Genomic DNA, 18,946 nt, shown 5'->3' with positions numbered 1-18,946 from the left:
GTGGCCGCTAGGTGGCGCCAGAGAGTCGCCAACGAACAATAACCCTTACGCTCTTTAGCCTTTTGCACTTCCTTCTGTCGTAAAAGTTGCTGACATCCGGCAGAGTCAGTGACGAGGGGGCGTGGTCAAGCTCACACCTGACGCTCTGGCTCCTCCCATATTGTCGCGAGTAATTCGCCGCTCATGGCCGGCGTCCTGGTCCAGCTTGAGGTTCCCGCCATGGCTGACGGCTGACGGATTCCCACCGAGAAGGAGCACGACCCCAGGTGGGTAAAGGTCACTTACCTGTCCTCAACACATCTTGGCAACACGCACCTGGAAGCGGAGTTTGTTGTTGCCACCGGGGTGACGACAGGTGAGTCATTTTAGTTTCACCGGAAGCTGTGGTGACGTCACCAACAAAGTCAACTTGAGCGGGAATTGAAGTTAAACAGTTTAAATGTTTTTTTTAAGTCCTGCGTTAATTAACGACTTTTTGGGCAGGTGACCGGATGGAGGTGACGGGTTCCTGGACGGAAGTCTTTGAGACGACTACGGCAGTTGGGGTGGGGGGGCCGCCACTGATGGCCGATGGCGCCGCCATCCGCCGCTCAGAGCCCATCGCCATCACCTCCAACAGGTCAGGAACCATTGTTATGTTAGACCAGCTGTGGTGGAGGAGTCACGCAGATTCGACTTCCTGTTTCCGGATAAGATACAGAATCGCAGACTTGGTTTCTTTTTTTTTTATATTCAGGATGAAAAGGGCGGAGTCTTTCTCGTCCTCAGCTCCCTCCATCCCGAACCCTTTTCCCGAGCTGTGCAGCCCTTCAAAGTCCCTCGTTACCATGGCGACGCTTGCAGCGCCATCTGGCGACAAACACGTGAGTCTGCAATCGGAAGCACACTGTGGACTTCAGTGTGATTGACAGCAGAGCCTAGCCAATGTGTAGCGTCTTACCTTCCTCAACACACACGGCATGCCCCGCCTCTGTCAGTTGCTGGTCCGACCAGTCGAGGCTGCTTGGTTGCCGGCTGGATCCGTCCGGTCGGGCTGGTTTGACGCTCCTCTCTTGGAGACGTGAGGCCGGATCCTGACGTGCACCAGACGGCGTGTAGAAACCTTGTGACCTTGTGACTCATTGAGGTCACGCCCATTGTCGTGTGTTGCTCAGCTCGTGAAGGTGTTTGGCGAGGACAGCTACGGCCGCTCGCTGTGGGTCGGCGCCGGCGCCACGGCCAGAGATGTGTGCCAGATGTTGGTCCAGACGGCCCACTGCAGCGATCAGGAGAACTGGGCACTGCTGGAGGTTCATCCCGATCTAGGCCTCGGTAAGACGCACGTGCAAAAGTACGCCCTTTGACCCGAGTGACACCGCCTGGATGTGTCCCGTCAGAAAGGTGTCTGGAGGACCATGAGGCGGTGCTGGAGGTCCAGGCCAGCTGGCCCCTGAAGGGGGACACCAGACTGGTGTTCTGCAAGAACTACGCCAAATACGAGTTCTTCCGCAAGCCCACGGTATGTCCATGATGACATCGTGGCGCCGATGATTGGCGGCTGACTGGAGATGTTTGACTTTGCTCCTGCAGCTCTTTTTTCCGACCAGCATGATCTCTGACAGCTCCGACGTCAGCAGGGGGATGACGCCATCACAGCTCATCCAGGTCCGACACGCCCACTTCGTCTCAATGGCAGGCCCACACGTATGTGACACCTCCTTCTGGTCCTCAGAACCTGCTCCAGTCGGGAGCGTGTCCCGAGATCCAAGGGTTCCTTCACGTCAAGGAGCCCAACCGCAAGGCCTGGAAGAGAGTCTACTTCTTCCTGCGGCGCTCCGGACTCTACTGCTCCACCAAAGGCTCGTCCAAGGTCAGAAGTCTCAGCGGGACCGGCCGGACTCCCTCTGGGCTGAGCTGAACTGGTTTTGTGTGTGGTGTTCCACCAGGAACCTCGTCACCTGCAGTATGTGGCCGACCTTCAGGACCTCGACGTGCACAACGTGGTCAACGCTCGCAAACTGTACGCCGCGCCCGCCGACTTCACCTTCTGTATCAAAGTAAGTCCTTTAGCAGCCCTGCTGGAACAGAACCAAGACCTGTGTCTGTGTGTGTGTGTGTGTGTGTGTGTGTGTGTCCTTGTGTGTCCGCCCGCCCGCATGCAGCCTTCAAAGAGACCAGTTCGTCTTCAGGACTTGAAGATTCTGTGTGCCGACAGCGAGCAGACCAGAACTTGTTGGACGTCCGCGTTCAGATTGTTTAAGGTTTGATTAGGCTTCTTTTTAGCCAATCAGCACCCAGCATCAACCACATGTGACCTGTGTGTGTGTGTGTGTGTGTGTGTGTGTGTCAGTACGGGAAGCAGCTGCAGTGTAACTACCAACGATCCAAGTCCAGCCGGCGAAGCCTGGATGCAACCAACTTGGGAGATGGCAAAGTGAGCCACACAGATGTGTGTTTGTGTGTGTGTGTGTGTGTGTAGATGTGTGTGTGCTGTTTTGGGGCTGCGTCCCAATATGTGCATTTGCACACTTGCACTAAGTACACAGTCTTTTCAGTGCACAAAATGCAGTACACTGTCAGAGCCAGGATGTACTGACAACTCTCAGAATGGGGAGTGTGCAGTGGGCCACCCTTTGCCACCCTCCATCGCCGGCGTCTTGGCTCTGTCGTGGAAGGGGAGGGGCTACCAAACCTTTACAAACTTAAAAAAAGAGAAAAGGACTCTTAAGTACACGATGCACACAGTGTACTTACTGAAGTGTACTTGAGGAAGAATCCTTTAGAGTAGGGGTTCTTAACCTTTTTGACGTTGAGGCCCAATTCTTTCAGTGCAGAGTGGCCCGGGGCCCATAAAATATTAACACTGATTGATCTTATTAATTAGTTGTCAATAATAAATTAAATCCACTCACAGATTAACAAGCTAACTAGCTAAAACCAGAATAAAGTTTAATGAATAATAACATGATAAAATGTGATCATCACAAATATTTTTGTTAATTTTATCTTAACTTTTGATCATATTTCATGGAACAAATCAAGTCAGCCTTATTAATAAAAAAAATTATAAATGAATATGAAAAAAAATCAATAAAAATGGTAGTGATATGAAGCCGTTCTTGATGAAGTCAGGATTGTACTTCAGTGAAAATGTAGTTTTTTTTGGGGGGGTGGGCCTGGCACCACTTTTGTCTTGGTTCCAAAAAATGTCTCCATTGCTAGTTGTAGTAGAACGTCTTCTTCTGATCTTCTGTCAGCTTGTTAAACAACCGACAGACACATTAGCGCCACCGTCTGGTCAGAAGCTGCACTGTAACTGAGCGTCTCATGGATAGCATACAGTAGCATAGCGGCTAGCCTAAATCTGGTGCCTTCAGTTGATGACCTACTACGCAGTCCCACGGCCCTCATGGACCACTGGTGTAAAAAGTCAAGTTTTTTTGCGGCCCCGTAGGTGGCGCATGGGGTCCAAGTTTGGGCCGCGGGCCGATGGTTAAGAACCACTGTTGTGGAGACATACTGTAATGTGTGTGTGTGTGTGTGTGTGTGTGTGCAGGCCAAGTCGGAGGCCAGCCTGGTGGCCATGGACTTCTCGGGGAACGCCGGTGGCCGCGTCCTTCAGAATCCCACAGAGGTTCGGAGCGCCGAGCGAGAGGAAGGCCAAGCCTGGAGGGTGAGGAGGGGGCGTGGTCATTGTTTGTAGGGGTGTAATTAATGTAATTAGTGGCTTTGACCTTGTGTGTGTGTGTGTGTGTGTGCGGCGACAGCGTAGAGAAGCGCTGAGGTACAGTCTGCCCAACTTAAGCTCCGCCTCCAGACCATCGGGTAAGTCACCATGAGCCGCTGCCGCCATCTTGTCACGGTTTTCAACGGTGTTGCGTTTGTTGGCAGCCGTGCACGTGACGCAGCCGTGGTTCCACGGGGGCGTGTCCAGGAAAGAAGCACAGAGGCTGATCGAGAAGCAGGGCCTCATCGACGGGTGAGCGCACTGGTCTCCATGGCAACCGCCTCACTTTGTCCTACTTTTTCCATCAGGAGGTTGGTAAGTCTGGAACGCTGTGCGTGTGTGTGTGTGTGTGCGTGTGTGTAGCATGTTCCTGATCCGTGAGAGCCAGCAGCACGCCCAGTGCTTCGTGTTGTCCCTCTGCTACCAGCTGAGCACCAAACACTACCTGATCATCCCCGTGAGTTGTTTGCACTCGAACCCCCCGCGCATGTTTGAGCCGCCCACGTACACGCCCGACGAACGCCGGCTGTCGTTGCAGTGCGAGGACGGCGGCAGGAAGTACTTGACCATGGACGACGGCGCCACCTTGTTCATGGACCTTCTGCAGCTGGTGGAGTTCCATCAGGCCAACAGGGGCATCCTTCCCGTCTGCCTCAAACATCCGTGCGTGTGCGTGGCGCTGTGAGCGCTCACGCAGGAAGTCGGTCGTACGGTGTGATCTCTTTTGCCCCTCCCCTTTTGAACCTTTTTTGGCAACACACACTGGGACCTAATGGGGCCTGGTCCATGTGACTAAGGACACGCCCTCTTGTATGGAATCATGATGAAGTCATGATTGTCTTTTTATCTGTAAGTTGCACTTACTTAAATGTTTGCATTTATAATTTCATAATTTCATATTAAATATCAACTTTCTCCGCATATAAAATATGGATATCGTAGCAAAAAAGCCGGGTTCATAATCTATTAGTAAGTAATTCAAATTAAATTCTTGTAAAATACAGTCTATCACGTGGATAAAATATATGACATTTAATGTTAGATAAATACAATATTTTTATTAATTAAAATATTAAATAGGGATTTATCCATATATTTTCTATTCCGCTTGTCCCCCCCCACAGGTAAGCATACAGAGCCTATCCCTGTGAGTGTGTGTGTGTGTGTGTGTGTCACGTGTCTCGCTTCAGTCCTCTTTGATCTTCTCACTTACTCCAACCCTACACACACACACACACACACACACACACACACTTCCGCCCTGCTGGTGCTGAGACGGTGACGCTGGCCCTTTAAGAGGCGCCTGCAGGAGGACGGGGGGGGGGGGGGGGTTTATTATTGAGTGGCGGCGCTCAGAAGAACGGACCATGCTCACGTGCACCCGAGCAGTCATGGCGGGAAGCCGAGGGTGACGTGGAGACGTCTTGAAGCGAGACGAAGACGAGACTCGGGATGGGCAATTCCTCCTTCCCAGGCAGGTACAGGTAGCTCAGGTATTTCCAACTTCCTGCTGGCTTTTCCTTCGGTGCGCAGACGCTCGCGTGCGTGCGTGCGCGCGCGCGCGCTCGAGCGTGTCTGCGGCTTTCCGCGCAGCGTGCCGTGGGAAACGCACGCCCGTGTTCGTCGGTCTTGAGTCTGCATGCATGCGGATGTTGGAGCGCTGATCCCACGCTGGCGGACGTGGGTCATATGACCACCGACATGAGAACCGCGTGGTCACGTGACCCACGTGAGCTCATCTGAAGAGCGGTACTCGCAGTAGTACTGCAGTAGTACTAATAGTACTGATGAAGGTAAGGGGAGCCTGTGAGTGTTCTTAGTGTCGCAGGCGTGCACACGCATGTGCGCAGTAACGCGCACGGGTCGAGAGATGGAGACAGATGAGAGTTCCTTGTGTGTGTGTGTGTGTGTGTGTGTGTGTGTGTGTGAGAGAGAGTGTCCCTAATATATTGGCCAGTAAATGATGACTTTGAGTCTCCGTGAAGGACGTGTGGTGTCATGTGAAGGTCAGAGTTGATGGTGCTTGCTAAGACTTGTCTTCTGGACCTCTTGTGGTTCTGGAACGGTCTTTCCCGAAGGGCGTCATGGATGTGCGAGTGAGGAGAAGGTTCACACAGGCTTCGGAATGCCAACTTTTCCAACCAGAATCCTCTCAGAACTGCAGAGGAGATCTTTGGGCAGCTAGCGACTGTGCCGGATCCGTCTGGAGACACTCCATGTTGGAATTAGGGACGTCCTGATCCGATCTCCAAGATTGGGATCAGCTGAAGATTGGTACGATCCAGTTACCATATAATATATAATCTCTGGGCCACACTCCCAATATGGTAGTGGCGCCCCAAAGGGGATCGGGGGGTCACCATCGCATGGCGTCCTACCTGGTAGAACATGACCAAGCCACTCGGCCAATGGGAGATGCTGACTGAACTAATTTGTTGTGGGGTGTCAGCTGGAATGTTAACCCGGATTGGCCTGCTCGCTCAGAGACGGACCCTACTGGACCCAAATACCAACCTCATCAGGACCCAAAACTCCACTCATTAGGAGTCATATGCTCCCTCAACAGGACCCATCAGCACCTCAAATGTCCCCTAATTTGGACCCAAATATCCACTCATCGGGACTGAAATTCCCCCTCATCAGGAACCACCAGGACCTCAAACGACCCCTCATCAGGTCCCATCAAACCTCCCCTTATCAGGTCCCCCCCCAAACCTGCCTTCTCACCAGGACCACAAATCCCCTCACCAGGACCCCAAACATACTCCCATTAGGACCCCAAACATCCCCTCGTCAGGACCCCAAAAGTCCCCTCGCCAGGACTCCAAAGGTCCCCTCGTCAGGACCCCAAACGTCCCCTCGTCAGGACCCCAAACATACTCCCATTAGGACCCCAAACGTCCCCTCATCAGGACCCCAAAAGTCCCCTCGCCAGGCCTCCAAAGGTCCCCTCATCAGGACCCCAAACGTCCCCTCGTCAGGACCCCAAACATACTCCCATTAGGACCCCAAACGTCCTCTCATCAGGACCCCAAACGTCCCCTCGTCAGGACCCCAAACGTCCCCTCGTCAGGACCCCAAAAGTCCCCTCGTCAGGACCCCAAACGTCCCCTCGTCAGGACCCCAAACGTCCCCTCGTCAGGACCCCAAACGTCCCCTCGTCAGGACCCCAAAGTCCCCTCGTCAGGACCCAAAGGTCCCCTCGTCAGGACCCCAAAAGTCCCTTCATCAGGACCCCAAAAGTCCCCTCGTCAGGACTCCAAACATCCCCTCATCAGGACCCCAAACGTCCCCTCGTCAGGACTCATCAGGAACCAAACATCCCCTCATAAGGACCCAAACATCTTCTTGTCATCTTCCAGGATCCATCAGGACCCAGACATCTTCTTGTCATCTTCCAGGATCCATCAGGACCCAGACATCTTCTTGTCAGGACCCATCAGGAAGCAAACATCCCATCATCAGGACCCCAAACGTCCCCTGATTAGGACGCCCTCATCAGGCGCCGCCCGGTCAAAGTTATCTGATTAAGCGTGTGGTCTTAAGGGTCCATGCAGAACCAGGCTGTGTTCTTCACTCACACCATCACTTCCAAAAGTTCTGACCCGACGGCGTCAGTTAGTTCGCCGCCCTCATTACAATTCATTGGTTGCTAGGAGACCAAACATTAAACAACCTGGCAGTACTGCAATACGCAGTATAACGTTTGGATGACATCATGAGCTCATCATGAAGGGAGTTTGAATATTCAGACGCAGCATGAACGCAACATGATGGATTTGTCACTTGCGGTTCTTTTTTTTTCCTGTCTGGAAAATGTCCACTCTGGTGGTGAGTTCAAGGACACTCACTTTCACACATCACGCTGCGCCACTGCCTTCCTCCTCCCGCCCTGGAAGTGTGCGGATGATTGCGCGTTGGCCAGATGAAGCCATAAAACTAAGTAATGGCGTCTGTCTCGCACACACACACACACACACACACACACACACACACACACAGCGAGGGCCTTGAGTGGGATTTCAGATGCGACCCCGCCCTCCGAAGGCACCACGAGCATCAGTCACTCACTGTTTGCTCTCAAGATGGAGCATGAATCATGTGACGTGCTGACACCTTGACGTGTGTGTGCATGTAACACCTGAACAGTGCCCCCCCCCCCCCATAATAAGGACATGCTAGGAGAGGCTAATCTAAGGTAGAGGATCACGCGGGGCTCTGATTGGCTGCTCGCTTCAGTGCGTTTGACTTTGTCTCTGACTCCGCCCCCTCGCCCCCCTGTGCAGGTCGAGAGAAGAGAAAGGCTCCGATGATCTCCGCCGGTGATGCCGAATTCCCCCGGGACTACCACACGCTGGCCGGCAGCGTCAGGGCCCGGCGGATCAAGGACGCCTCCAACGGGGGTTTCACGTCGTCTTCGCTGGACCGCCGCCACAACACGGTGGCGGCCAAGAGCCTGGAGGCCCTGAACAGCATCCACAAGGCCGACATCGAGCGCCAGCGGGACGCCCTGATGGAGCTCCAGAAGAACAAGTTGACGAGCAGCCCTGGCAGCTTGTCACTAGGGGGCGCAACGAGAGGACGCCAGGTACTTTCTCATGTTGACTGCACTGTTGATTGACGGCTGTGGTGGGTGTGGCCTCGACGTCTGGCCCCGCCTGTCAGTCCTGTACTAATCATGACTGACATTCAAGAAGATCATTGTCAATGATGAATAGACGCCATGTTTGTAGTCTTGGTGCTGAAAGCGAACCTCATGTTAAGCTAGTATGCTAACAGGATGAAGTATTCCATTGTTGTCATGGCGACCCAGCATTTCCCTTATAAGGCAGCTAGGTGAAATCATATGGAGGGAGGGAGGGAGGGAGGGGTGAGAGACAGTGACAGACAGCTGAGAGAGAGAGAGGAAGAGGAGGGCGGGGGAGGGGTGGCGGGATGCCGAGCGCCTCCGAGGTGCTGCCGCGTTACAGCGATGAGCAACTCCGGCACATCCTGAGGGCGCGGGAAACACGACAAGCTGCAGTGCCAACATGGAGAGGGAGGAGGAGGAAGAGGGAGGCAGTGCCAAGATGCTGGCTAAGTAACCACGGTAACCGTCTCCGCTCGTCCTTCATCCTCAGAGGAGACGCTTCCTCTGCAGCACGGCCGTCGCGCTGATGCTTCTTCTGCGGCGTGCACGGACGCAGTCAAGGACTGTGTGTGTGTGTGTGTGTGTGTGTGTGTGTGTGTGGGGAGGTGCAGAAGGGGGTTCGGGGATGGGGCAGGTGTGCGTGTTGCCGCGGTGATGTGACATTACGTATGCCCGCCCGGCAGAGCGAAGACGTGCGCGCGTGTGCATGTTGGTCGTTGCATGTGCGCGCACGTTTGGCCGCAGAAAAAGAAGAAGGGTGTGTACAAAGATGGCTGCTTGGCTCGTGGTGGCATCGCCATCGCCATGGTAACGTGACATCGACACGACTTAATTGCTTAGCCCGTCGGCTGCAGTGGGAACGATGTCACTTCCTGTTGTGCACGTACACGCACGTTGAACAATGGAAGTGACCACTCGAGTCATTCACGCCAATATGCGCCTCCTGGTGGCCAACCCCTGGTATAACGTTTACATTAACGTGTGTACATCAGCGGGAACCTTCCTCCTTGAATACAGTTCATCCATTCATTCACTCATTCATTCATTGGTTCATTTATTGACTCACTCAACTACACATTCATTCATGTATTCATTAAGTCATTCATTTATTGACTCACTCAAATACCCATTCATTTAATCATTCATTCATGTATTCATTCAGTCATTCATTCATTCATGTATTCAGTCATCCATTCCTTTACCCACTCATCTACCCATTTGTTTGATCATTCATTCATGTATTCACTCAGTCATTCATTCATTACCCACTCAACTACCCATTCATTCAATCATTAATTCATGTATTCACTCAGTCATTCATTCATTTACCCACTTATCTACCCATTCATTCATTCATTCATGTATTCATTCAGTCATTCATTCATTTACCCACTCAACTACCCATTCATTCAATCATTCATTCATGTATTCATTCAGTCATTCATTCATTTACCCACTCAATTACCCATTTATTCATGTATTCACTCAGTCATTAATTCATTTACTCACTCAACTGCCCATTCATTCAGTCATTCATTCATGTATTCATTCAGTCATTCATTCATTTACCCACTCAACTAGCCATTCATTCAATCATTCATTCATGTATTCATTCATTCAGTCATTCATTCATTTACCCACTCAATTATCCATTCATTCGTTCATGTATTCACTCAGTCATTAATTCATTTACTCACTCAACTACCCATTCATTCAATCATTCATTCATGTATTCACTCAGTCTTTCATTCACACATCCGTCCACTCACTCACTCATTTACCAAGTCAGTCACACACTCGTTTGTTTCCGTGCTCATTCATTTATTCATTCATTCATTCATTCATTCACTCACTCGTTCATTTGCTCACTCACACACTCATGCACCTACTCATTTATTCAGTCATTAAATTTTGTGTACATTAATTCACTCACTCATTTTCCACTCACTCACTCACTCACTCACTCACTCACATTCATTCATGTGATCCTTCACCCACTCATTTATTCATATCTCTTCTCACTGATTCATTCACTCATTTATTCACTCAGTTATTCCGTCATTCATTCATGTATTCATGAATACACTCACTCACTCACTCATTTAGTCATTTGATTGTCACTCATTAGTTTCTCCTCTCACTCACTCTTCACGCATTCATTCATCCACTCACTTGTTCATGAATTTATTCATTCACTCACTCATTCAACCGGTCACTCACTCATACATTCATTCATCCACTCACTAATTTGTTCACTGACTTGTTTATTCAATTATTGATTCATTCACTCATCTGGTCGGTCCATTCATTCATTTGTAACCCATTCATTCATCCATTCATTAATTCATTCATCCATTCATCCATTCACGCATTCACTGGTTGACTGAGCAGGAAAGGTCCTGATTGAATCCTTGTCGTTTCTTCTTCTCGTCCTCAGCAGCAGCCGAGTAACTACTGGAGCTTCAAGGTCAGCATCTCTCTTAGTCCTCATGTGTTCATCATCTCATCATTTTCATCACACATGCCAAACTATAAATGTACTTTGGCTGTTGCCATGGTGACCGTCTTAATCACGCACCCCTGTGGAACCAGTGGAAATGTCTAATAATACAACTTCATGGGCTCTGAAGACTAGATGCTAGAATGCGAATCTAAAATGTACAATTCCAACCACATGTCATTGTCACATGATGGCAGTGTTGACTTACCTTTCCCCACGTCCCCCAGCAACCAAACGGCCGGTAATGCTTTGATTGGTAGATGTGGATTTTTCCACCAATAGGAAGGTGGCCCCACGTTTCATTGTCTGCTTTTACTTTTGCTTTGCAAGCAGATTCCTCTCCTTTCTTCCTGCTAACACTCAGCTACACCACACACAAACAATCATGGTGGATGTTCCACTCCGTTCCGTCTTCCTCCGCTTATCCGGATCTGGATGTGAGGGAAAAGTCTAGACTTCCCGGTCCCTGGACACCTTGGAATACCCCAGCCAACTTTGAGTCATGAGTCCCTCCAGCCTGTCCTCGGTCTCCCGTCTGGGTAACACCTCACCAGGGAGCTCCACACTGAGCTCCGCCCCAGTAAAGGCCCCCGGCTGATAAGGCCCCCAGATTGGACCCCTTGATACCTTGGTTCCACCTAGTAATTCTAATGTATATATTGTACATCATCTGGTGTCATGTGATTAGATGGGAGTCGTTACGGTAACGCCCCCACGCAGGCGAGATGAAACTACGGCGGTATCGAACGCGCTCTCGTGCACCCTCTAGCAGCAGGATTTCGTCTCCATTTTGTGCCTCTGCTGTTTGCGCGTCGGCAGCTTTGAGGGGTTTTCCTGGTGCGTGGGAGCGTCGCCATAGCAACAGCAGCCAGGGTTCCCGGCGGGGGGCTTGTGTGTTCTGAGCTTGGAATTGATTGACAGAAACAATGCGCACGTGCACGGCGGTGAAGAACTTTTGTTCTGGAAGCTCGTGGAAGGACTCGACCCGGCCTCAGTGGTCCCAGCGAGCCGGATGAAGGATTTAGTCTCCTCTGCTGGTCGGATGCTGATATCAAGCTTGCTGGAAAATCATTATTCCCAAGTCGGACCAGCGCCATCCAACTGTGGCCGCGCACGTGACCCGTTTTCCTGGTTGGCCCGAACGGAGAGAGGAGGATCAATGGGTCTAAACTTTGGAAGATTCCGGTTCTGTTCAGGCGCTCATTGACCTCCATCTTGTTAGTCTTCAATAACATCATCATCATAAAAAGTGCTTCCTTGCGTCGCAGAGCCGCACGCCACGCGTGACCCGACTTAGCCCGACGCAGCCGGTTCTGGTGGATCAGGCCGGCAGGGTTTCCTTCGCGTCAACAGAACATCTGGAGGCCATGTCCGAGTCCGACGTTCCGATGGGTTTCAACCGGATGAACCGGCTCCGTCAGAGCCTGCCGCTGGCCCGATCGTCCAGCCAGGCCAAACTGCGGGCACCAGGTCAGAACCTTTTTGAACTTTGACCTCATACCCCCCCGTCTTTCTGGATGACAAGGACCTTGCCTCCTTGCAGGGATCCTGTTCCTGCAATTTGGAGAGGAGACGCGCAGGGTGCACCTGACTCACGAGCTGAGCAGCCTGGACACCCTGAGGGCGCTCATCGTACACGTGTTCCCTCAGAGGCTCACCATGGCCGCTCTCAGGTAAGCCACCAGGTGCCTCCGGAGGCCATGTTCCTTCTGCTCCTTGCTCTTCTCGTCCAGGTCACCCACCACTGCTCTGCTGATCAAAGACGAGACTCGGAACGTCTTCTATGAGCTGGAAGACCCGCGAGATGTTCAGGACCGATGCGTCATCAAAATCTACTGCAAGGAACCCGTTTACGGAACCTTCCCCGGGCACCAGAACCCCCACTTGGCCAACGGAGACCTGCGGGTAAGTCTTTGGTCCCCCCGAAAAGGAGTCTCGGCGAGGTTGGTGTCACCCTTTCAAAGTGTGTGCGGCCATTTTGTGTCAATCCTCACAGCGGGAGATGGCCTACGCCACCCAGGACTCGCCCCCGTCACGCCGCCTCGCCAACGCTCCCATGTCCTCCCAGCATTCCTCCGCTTCATCCTCCCCTCCTCATGGCTCCCCGTCGCGCACACGCCTCCTCTACAGTGGCGGGCGGCCCTCCTCGTACGCCGGGCCGCCCCACCACCCGCACTCCTCCCCCCACCACAGCCAGCCGGCGTTCTGCGCAACGTCCAGCGCCATTTTGGAGCGTCGTGACGTCAAGCCCGATGATGAAGTGGGCGGGTCCAGAAGCGTGGTGCTGCTGCGCGCTGATGAACGTGGGGGAGGGGGCATCTACGCCGACCCCTACTCTTTGGCTGTGGAGACCAATCGTATTAGTCTCGCCAGCGCGCCGCACTCGCCGCTTGCCGGCAGGAGCGACCCGTACGGGTCCCTGTACCGGCGAGGAGGGGGTGGGTCCGTGCGTTCGTTGACGTCCTACTCGGCCGCTGCGTTGCAAGGGGAGCTGATGGAGAGTGGCGCCCTCTACAGACCGGGCGGACCGCTTTACAACGACGCCTACGCCGCATCGGTGTTGGCCGTGGGCCTGCGCGTGCCTCCCCCCTCGTCCCCTCAGAAGATTCCTGACATGCGAGACTCGTACGCCAGCACTCTCCCCACTCGCGGCTCCCCCGGCAGACCCGGTCTGCGCCGGGACTCGGTGACGTCCTCGCTGTGCGGGGACAGTCCCAAAAACAGGGGTCAAGGATCAGGGCTGGGTTTGACCCCGGAGCAGCTCTGCCTCATGGCGTCTGGAGACGGGGGCGGGGCCAGAGGCTTCGCATCACCTCTCCTCGGCAACGAGACGGAAACCAGGTGAGGCGGCGTTTTTAAGAATGACCTTTGATGTCGTTAGTTAAACACGCTAACCTTGCGTGTGCAGGGAGCGCATGGAGGTCATGGAGAAGCAGATCGCCAGCCTGACTGGCCTGCTACAGCGCGTCCTCAGCAGGGCGCCGGACGCCGAAAGCCCGTAAGAGATGACATGGCCGCCAAGCCCCTGCCCCAAATGCTTTTTCATGTCATGTGATTCTCCTCCTGACAGGGACAAAATGGAGTCAGCCAGCGACGGCTCGGGAACCGACCGTAAGTACGCCTGTTCAAAAATAATACCATCTTTCACCGCGCCATCTTTGTTGCTCTCGCTTATGCCTTTTGAGCTGCTAGCCCCGAACTGCTAACCGCTTGCTAGCTCCCAACTGCTAACTGCTTGCGAAGCGATGCTAACGTGTGAGCCGCTAACTGCTAACTGTAGTTTGTAACCGGCGACTGCTTGCTAACTTTGCTAACTGCTTGCTAGCTTGTAGCTGCTAACCGCCGCTCGCTTGTAACCGCTTGCTAGCTTGTAACTGCTGACCATGCTTCTTGTTCTAGCTGGACCTGCTAAAATAAAGAAAGGTAGATATACATTCAAAGTTCCTCCCTAATCTGGTAGTCTTGTGTGTGTGTGTGTTACTCGGACATGTTTGTGTCAGAAAGTGAAGATATGAATGCTAAACTGGTGACTAGCTTGATTTAATTGGCTTTAAAGGGGAGCTATAATGCTAATTCTTTGGCCCGCCAAAGGCGGGATACACCCTGGACTGGTGGCCAGCCAATCACAGGGCACATATAGACAAACAACCATTCACACTCACATTCATACCTATGGACAATTTGGAGTGGCTAATTAACCTAGCATGTTTTTGGAATGTGGGAGGAAACCGGAGTACCCGGAGAAAACCCACACATGCACGAGGAGAACATGCAAACTCCACACAGAGATGGCCGAGGGTGGAATTGAACCCTGGTCTCCTAGCTCATGCACATCATAAAGATGTTTCAAGGAATTCTCTGGAATCTGTCTATAGTGCCTGAACTCTGATACTCATACCCTATTTTTGTAGTTACAACCTAAATAAGTTGTTTTACCTTTATTAGAGCTCTCTAGATATGAAATAACACCCCTATATTCAACTTTACACTCGTGTCGCACAATATAGTAGATGAACTGGAGCCTATCCCAGCTGTCTTGGGTCGAGAGGCGGGGTACACCCTGGACTGGTGACCAGCCAATCACAGGGCACATATAGACAAACAACCATTCACACTCACATTCATACCTATGGACAATTTGGAGTGGCTAATTAACCTAGCATGTTTTTGAAATACCCGGAGAAAACCCACGCATGCACGAGGAGAACATGCAAACTCCACACAGAGATGGCCAAGGGTGGAATTGAACCCTGGTCTCCTAGCTCATGCACATCATAAAGATGTTTCAAGGAATTCTCTGGAATCTGTCTATAGTGCCTGAACTCTGATACTCATACCCTATTTTTGTAGTTACAACCTAAATAAGTTGTTTTACCTTTATTAGAGCTCTCTAGATATGAAATAACACCCCTATATTCAACTTTACACTCGTGTCGCACAATATAGTAGATGAACTGGAGCCTATCCCAGCTGTCTTGGGTCGAGAGGCGGGGTACACCCTGGACTGGTGGCCAGCCAATCACAGGGCACATATAGACAAACAACCATTCACACTCACATTCATACCTATGGACAATTTGGAGTGGCTAATTAACCTAGCATGTTTTTGAAATACCCGGAGAAAACCCACGCATGCACGAGGAGAACATGCAAACTCCACACAGAGATGGCCGAGGGTGGAATTGAACCCTGGTCTCCTAGCTCATGCACATCATAAACATGTTTCAAGGAATTCTCTGGAATCTGTCTATAGTGCCTGAACTCTGATACTCATACCCTATTTTTGTAGTTACAACCTAAATAAGTTGTTTTACCTTTATTAGAGCTCTCTAGATATGAAATAACACCCCTATATTCAAGTTTACACTCGTGTCGCCCAATATAGTAGATGAACTGGAGCCTATCCCAGCTGTCTTGGGTCGAGAGGCGGGGTACACCCTGGACTGGTGGCCAGCCAATCACAGGGCACATATAGACAAACAACCATTCACACTCACATTCATACCTATGGACAATTTGGAGTGGCTAATTAACCTAGCATGTTTTTGGAATGTGGGAGGAAACCGGAGTACCCGGAGAAAACCCACGCATGCACGAGGAGAACATGCTAACTCCACACAGAGAGGGTGGGATTGAACCCTGGTCTCCTAGCTGTGAGGCCTGTGTGCTAACCACTCGACCGCCGTGCCGCCCTATATAGGATTTGATAAATGTTATATATGTTATACCAACGTTAGCATGGTTTAACACCAGAATCCAACATGCTAAATGTAGTTAGCATGTTGGTCATTGGTCAGAAAGGTGGAAAAAGCATCATGGGTCCCCTTTTAAATGACAAAAAAAAAGCCAAAGAAAAATGACTGACATGGTTAGAAGGTCCACCGTGTGTCAATCATCAATTAATTGAAGCTGAATTAAAGTCATCGAAGCGTCCTCCATCCCAACTCCATCGGCCGCTGCAGCTTCCATGCGCATGACGCCTGTGAAACGTTCACGTGTCGTTGAAGACATGAGAATGACATCTATCTCCTCCAGCTGTGACGCCGTCGGCGCCATTGGCCTTGATGCCGCCGCCGCCCCCGCCGCTGGGCGCCCACCAGCCGGTGGCGGTGTCCCGTGTGCAGATGCAGCACCACCTGCAGGGCCTGCAGCAGAGCACCAACGCGTTGCGTACGCAGCTTTCGCAGCTGCGCAGCATGCAGGTGAGTTCAGCGTTCCCGAACGATCCGACACCTGTCATGCTCTCGTTGTGTCCCAGCTGGAAAACCGGGACGCCGTGGTGGCCCTGCTGAGGCAGACTGAGGTGGAGCTAAGCGTCATGATGCTGGAGGCTTCACCCCCCCAGGAAGACCCCCTGCAGAGACAGCGCCTCCTCGTGGAGGAGGAACGTCTCAAGTACCTGAACCAGGAGGAGATGTTGATACAGAAGCTGCAGTGAGTCCACAACTCAACGCCTTGCACGGCAGCACTACTGAGTTTTGACCTCTAGTGTCCTTCACAGCGACCTTGAGAAGTGGGTGGAGGATCTGCAGAGGAGACGCGGCCTGGTGAGCGAGCGCGACGTGGAGCAGAGGAGTCAGGAGCTCAGCGTCCTGGGAGAGACGCTCAGTCAGCTGAAGAGTGAGTCTCTCTGTCGTCAAGGTCAAAGGTCCACGTCTGCACGCACGTACATCTTCATCTTCATCTCCATATTCCCAGACCAGTTCCCGGGCCTGCAGAGTCGGATGCGGGTGGTCCTGCGCGTGGAGGTGGAGGCGGTCAAGTTCCTGAAAGAGGAACCTCATCGTTTGGAAGCGCTACTCAAACGCTGCAACAGCGTCAGCGACACGCTAAGCGCGCTGCGCAGGTACGGTGATCGCACACTTCCTGTTTTCCGCACTCATGTCCTCGTCTTCTCGTCATCTTCAGACAAGTCAGCGAGGGCGCCCAGAAGGACCCGGAAGACACGTCCGGCTCAGCGCAGAAGAGTTCAGAGGACGTGGACATCGTGGAAAGTCCTCCGCTTAGCCTTGCTGACCTTGGCGCCGACTCAGGCCTTGCCGATTGGATGCCCGGCCCGAGTCCCGCCCCCGAGCTGGACAATACGGTGCCGTTGACTTTCAGAGGTCGAGCCACAGATGAGTTGCAGAGTCGGCGCCCAGCTGATAAATGCGTGTCGGCCGAGGTCAGACTGGTGAGTCACATGAGCGTCATGTGACGAGGATGATGAGGATGACGCGGCGCAATGTGTGTTTTTCAGGCGGCCGAGCGAGACTGGGAGGAGAAGCGTGCCAGTTTGACTCAGTTCAGCGCTCAGGACATCAACCGCCTGCTGGAGGAGACGCAGGCCGAGCTGATGAAGGCCATTCCCGACCTGGACTTTGCCACCAGGGCCGTCAACAAGCCGGCGGTGCCGCCCAAGCCGCAACTCAGCGCGCCCATCGCCGCCGCCGCCAGCGAGCAGACGCCTGGCAAAGTGCAGCTGGCGGCCCAGAAGCTCAACAGTCTGGAGGGGGCGGGGTCTCATCGAGGCTCTGGTGAGTCGTGAGTCGTGACCCGTGCGCCGCGGCACATGTCACCCGACTCACGCCGCCATCTTATTGCATTGCCAGTGGACCTGGGCGTGGTCAGGTGCCGCAGTGAGAAGCCCTCCAAGTCTCCGCCGCCTCCTCCGCCTCGTCGAAGTTTCCCGTCGGCCCTCGGACTGACCGCCGCCCGTATGGGCGACACCGCCGTGACCAATAAGAGTCTGAAGGTGAGCTGGATGGTTTTGTGTCTTGGTTGACCTTGTGATGCACGCCATTTTGCATTCAAAGATGGACGAGGACAGCGAGCTCCCGAAAGCTCTCGTCAAGCTGAGGCGGACCCCTTCTGAGAACCCCCGACCGGCCTCCACGCCGCCCGTCATGGCGCCATCGGGACTTCAGAACGAGGATGACAAGGAGAAGATTGTCGCTGAGCAGGAGGTATACGTTGCTCTTGTTTTATCAAACTGTTGCTATGGCAACGCACACACATCATTGGTCCCGCCCCCACAGAACGGCAGCAGCGCCACCTTGCTCAAAGGTCCAACGGTTGCAGCTCGCCTTAAACACCTTGAGCAAGGCAACCAGGAGAGGAATGTGGGCCGCAGGTCCAAAGAGGAAGTCAAAGTAGTCCAGGGAGGGCAGCAGCAGGTGTTCCACTTCTAGAAGCTCCGCCCACAAAGTGTAGCAGCGCATGAAAGCAGGTGGGGGGGGGGGGCGCTAACACTACTTCTCGATGTTTGAATTCGTGGAGCTAACGTAGCTTCTTTGTGTTGTTCCGAAAATTAGCTTCATGCTAATGTTGGTTTTGTCATCGTGCAATAACCTTCAGACACATCACATGACCTTCATGATTATGATTGTTGTTGTCTGTTAGCGTTCATGCTAGCAGGAATTAACTTCACCTTCAAAGTAAAAGACCCCCATCCCCCAGTTCAAGTCTTTTAGGTGTAGAATGTTGTTGCTGCCCCCTTGTGGCAATCATGACATGTTCAAGCTTGAAAGCTAAGCTCCACTCGTCTTATCTGCGCCTGCACACGTTCCGAGCGGACCTGACCCGCTGAGCCGAGCCTCCACTGTGGAATGACTGATAAGCACAAAGAAAC

General features: G+C 52.6%; 2 protein-coding genes across 14 annotated transcripts in view; both read left to right on the top strand.

Moving 5' to 3' along the window:
- Positions 1 to 90: 90 nt before the first annotated feature.
- grb7 (growth factor receptor bound protein 7) lies at positions 91 to 4,621 on the top strand. 2 transcript variants are annotated; one of them, XM_058066313.2, is made up of 15 exons: positions 91 to 266; positions 484 to 619; positions 737 to 863; positions 1,155 to 1,311; positions 1,377 to 1,498; positions 1,570 to 1,644; positions 1,712 to 1,849; positions 1,926 to 2,036; positions 2,142 to 2,240; positions 2,330 to 2,413; positions 3,536 to 3,652; positions 3,747 to 3,804; positions 3,871 to 3,958; positions 4,070 to 4,163; positions 4,245 to 4,621. In XM_058066313.2, exons 2-15 carry the CDS (start codon positions 492 to 494, stop codon positions 4,389 to 4,391), a joined length of 1,545 nt encoding a protein of 514 aa, XP_057922296.2. In that variant the 5' UTR covers positions 91 to 266; positions 484 to 491; the 3' UTR covers positions 4,392 to 4,621. The 2 variants fall into 2 exon arrangements, with proteins under 2 accessions (XP_057922296.2, XP_057922297.2); XM_058066314.2 differs by having other exon boundaries at positions 91 to 355.
- Positions 3,891 to 18,946, top strand: part of LOC131125113 (SRC kinase signaling inhibitor 1-like) — a 17,499-nt gene continuing 2,443 nt past the window's right edge. For 2 of the 12 annotated variants that reach the window (XR_013627500.1, XM_078791313.1), the window contains exons 1-18: positions 5,029 to 5,180; positions 7,993 to 8,294; positions 10,774 to 10,803; positions 12,105 to 12,306; positions 12,380 to 12,509; positions 12,570 to 12,741; positions 12,833 to 13,677; positions 13,745 to 13,834; positions 13,907 to 13,947; positions 14,236 to 14,259; positions 16,372 to 16,538; positions 16,595 to 16,770; positions 16,838 to 16,956; positions 17,035 to 17,182; positions 17,245 to 17,509; positions 17,576 to 17,852; positions 17,928 to 18,070; positions 18,132 to 18,946. The exon at positions 18,132 to 18,946 is cut by the window's right edge. Coding sequence is in view for 11 of the 12 variants with exons in the window: in XM_078791313.1 (XP_078647439.1) it covers positions 5,159 to 5,180; positions 7,993 to 8,294; positions 10,774 to 10,803; positions 12,105 to 12,306; positions 12,380 to 12,509; positions 12,570 to 12,741; positions 12,833 to 13,677; positions 13,745 to 13,834; positions 13,907 to 13,947; positions 14,236 to 14,259; positions 16,372 to 16,538; positions 16,595 to 16,770; positions 16,838 to 16,956; positions 17,035 to 17,182; positions 17,245 to 17,509; positions 17,576 to 17,852; positions 17,928 to 18,070; positions 18,132 to 18,506 (3,528 nt within the window). In the remaining variant the exon portion in view is untranslated. Of the gene's footprint in view, positions 4,022 to 5,028; positions 5,200 to 5,323; positions 5,500 to 7,992; positions 8,295 to 8,645; positions 8,796 to 10,773; positions 10,804 to 12,104; positions 12,307 to 12,379; positions 12,510 to 12,569; positions 12,742 to 12,832; positions 13,678 to 13,744; positions 13,835 to 13,906; positions 13,948 to 14,235; positions 14,260 to 16,371; positions 16,539 to 16,594; positions 16,771 to 16,837; positions 16,957 to 17,034; positions 17,183 to 17,244; positions 17,510 to 17,575; positions 17,853 to 17,927; positions 18,071 to 18,131 lie in introns of those variants that run through there. The other 10 variants (XM_058066308.2, XM_058066305.2, XM_078791320.1 and 7 more) reach the window with 10 other exon arrangements.

Source organism: Doryrhamphus excisus, linkage group LG6 (genome assembly GCF_037039965.1).
Source record: "Doryrhamphus excisus strain RoL-2023G ecotype Guam linkage group LG6, RoL_Dexc_Guam_v1.1, whole genome shotgun sequence".
NCBI lineage: Eukaryota > Metazoa > Chordata > Actinopteri > Syngnathiformes > Syngnathidae > Doryrhamphus > Doryrhamphus excisus.
The sequence above is the reverse complement of the archived record's forward strand: the minus strand, read 5'-3'. Positions and strand labels throughout refer to the sequence as shown.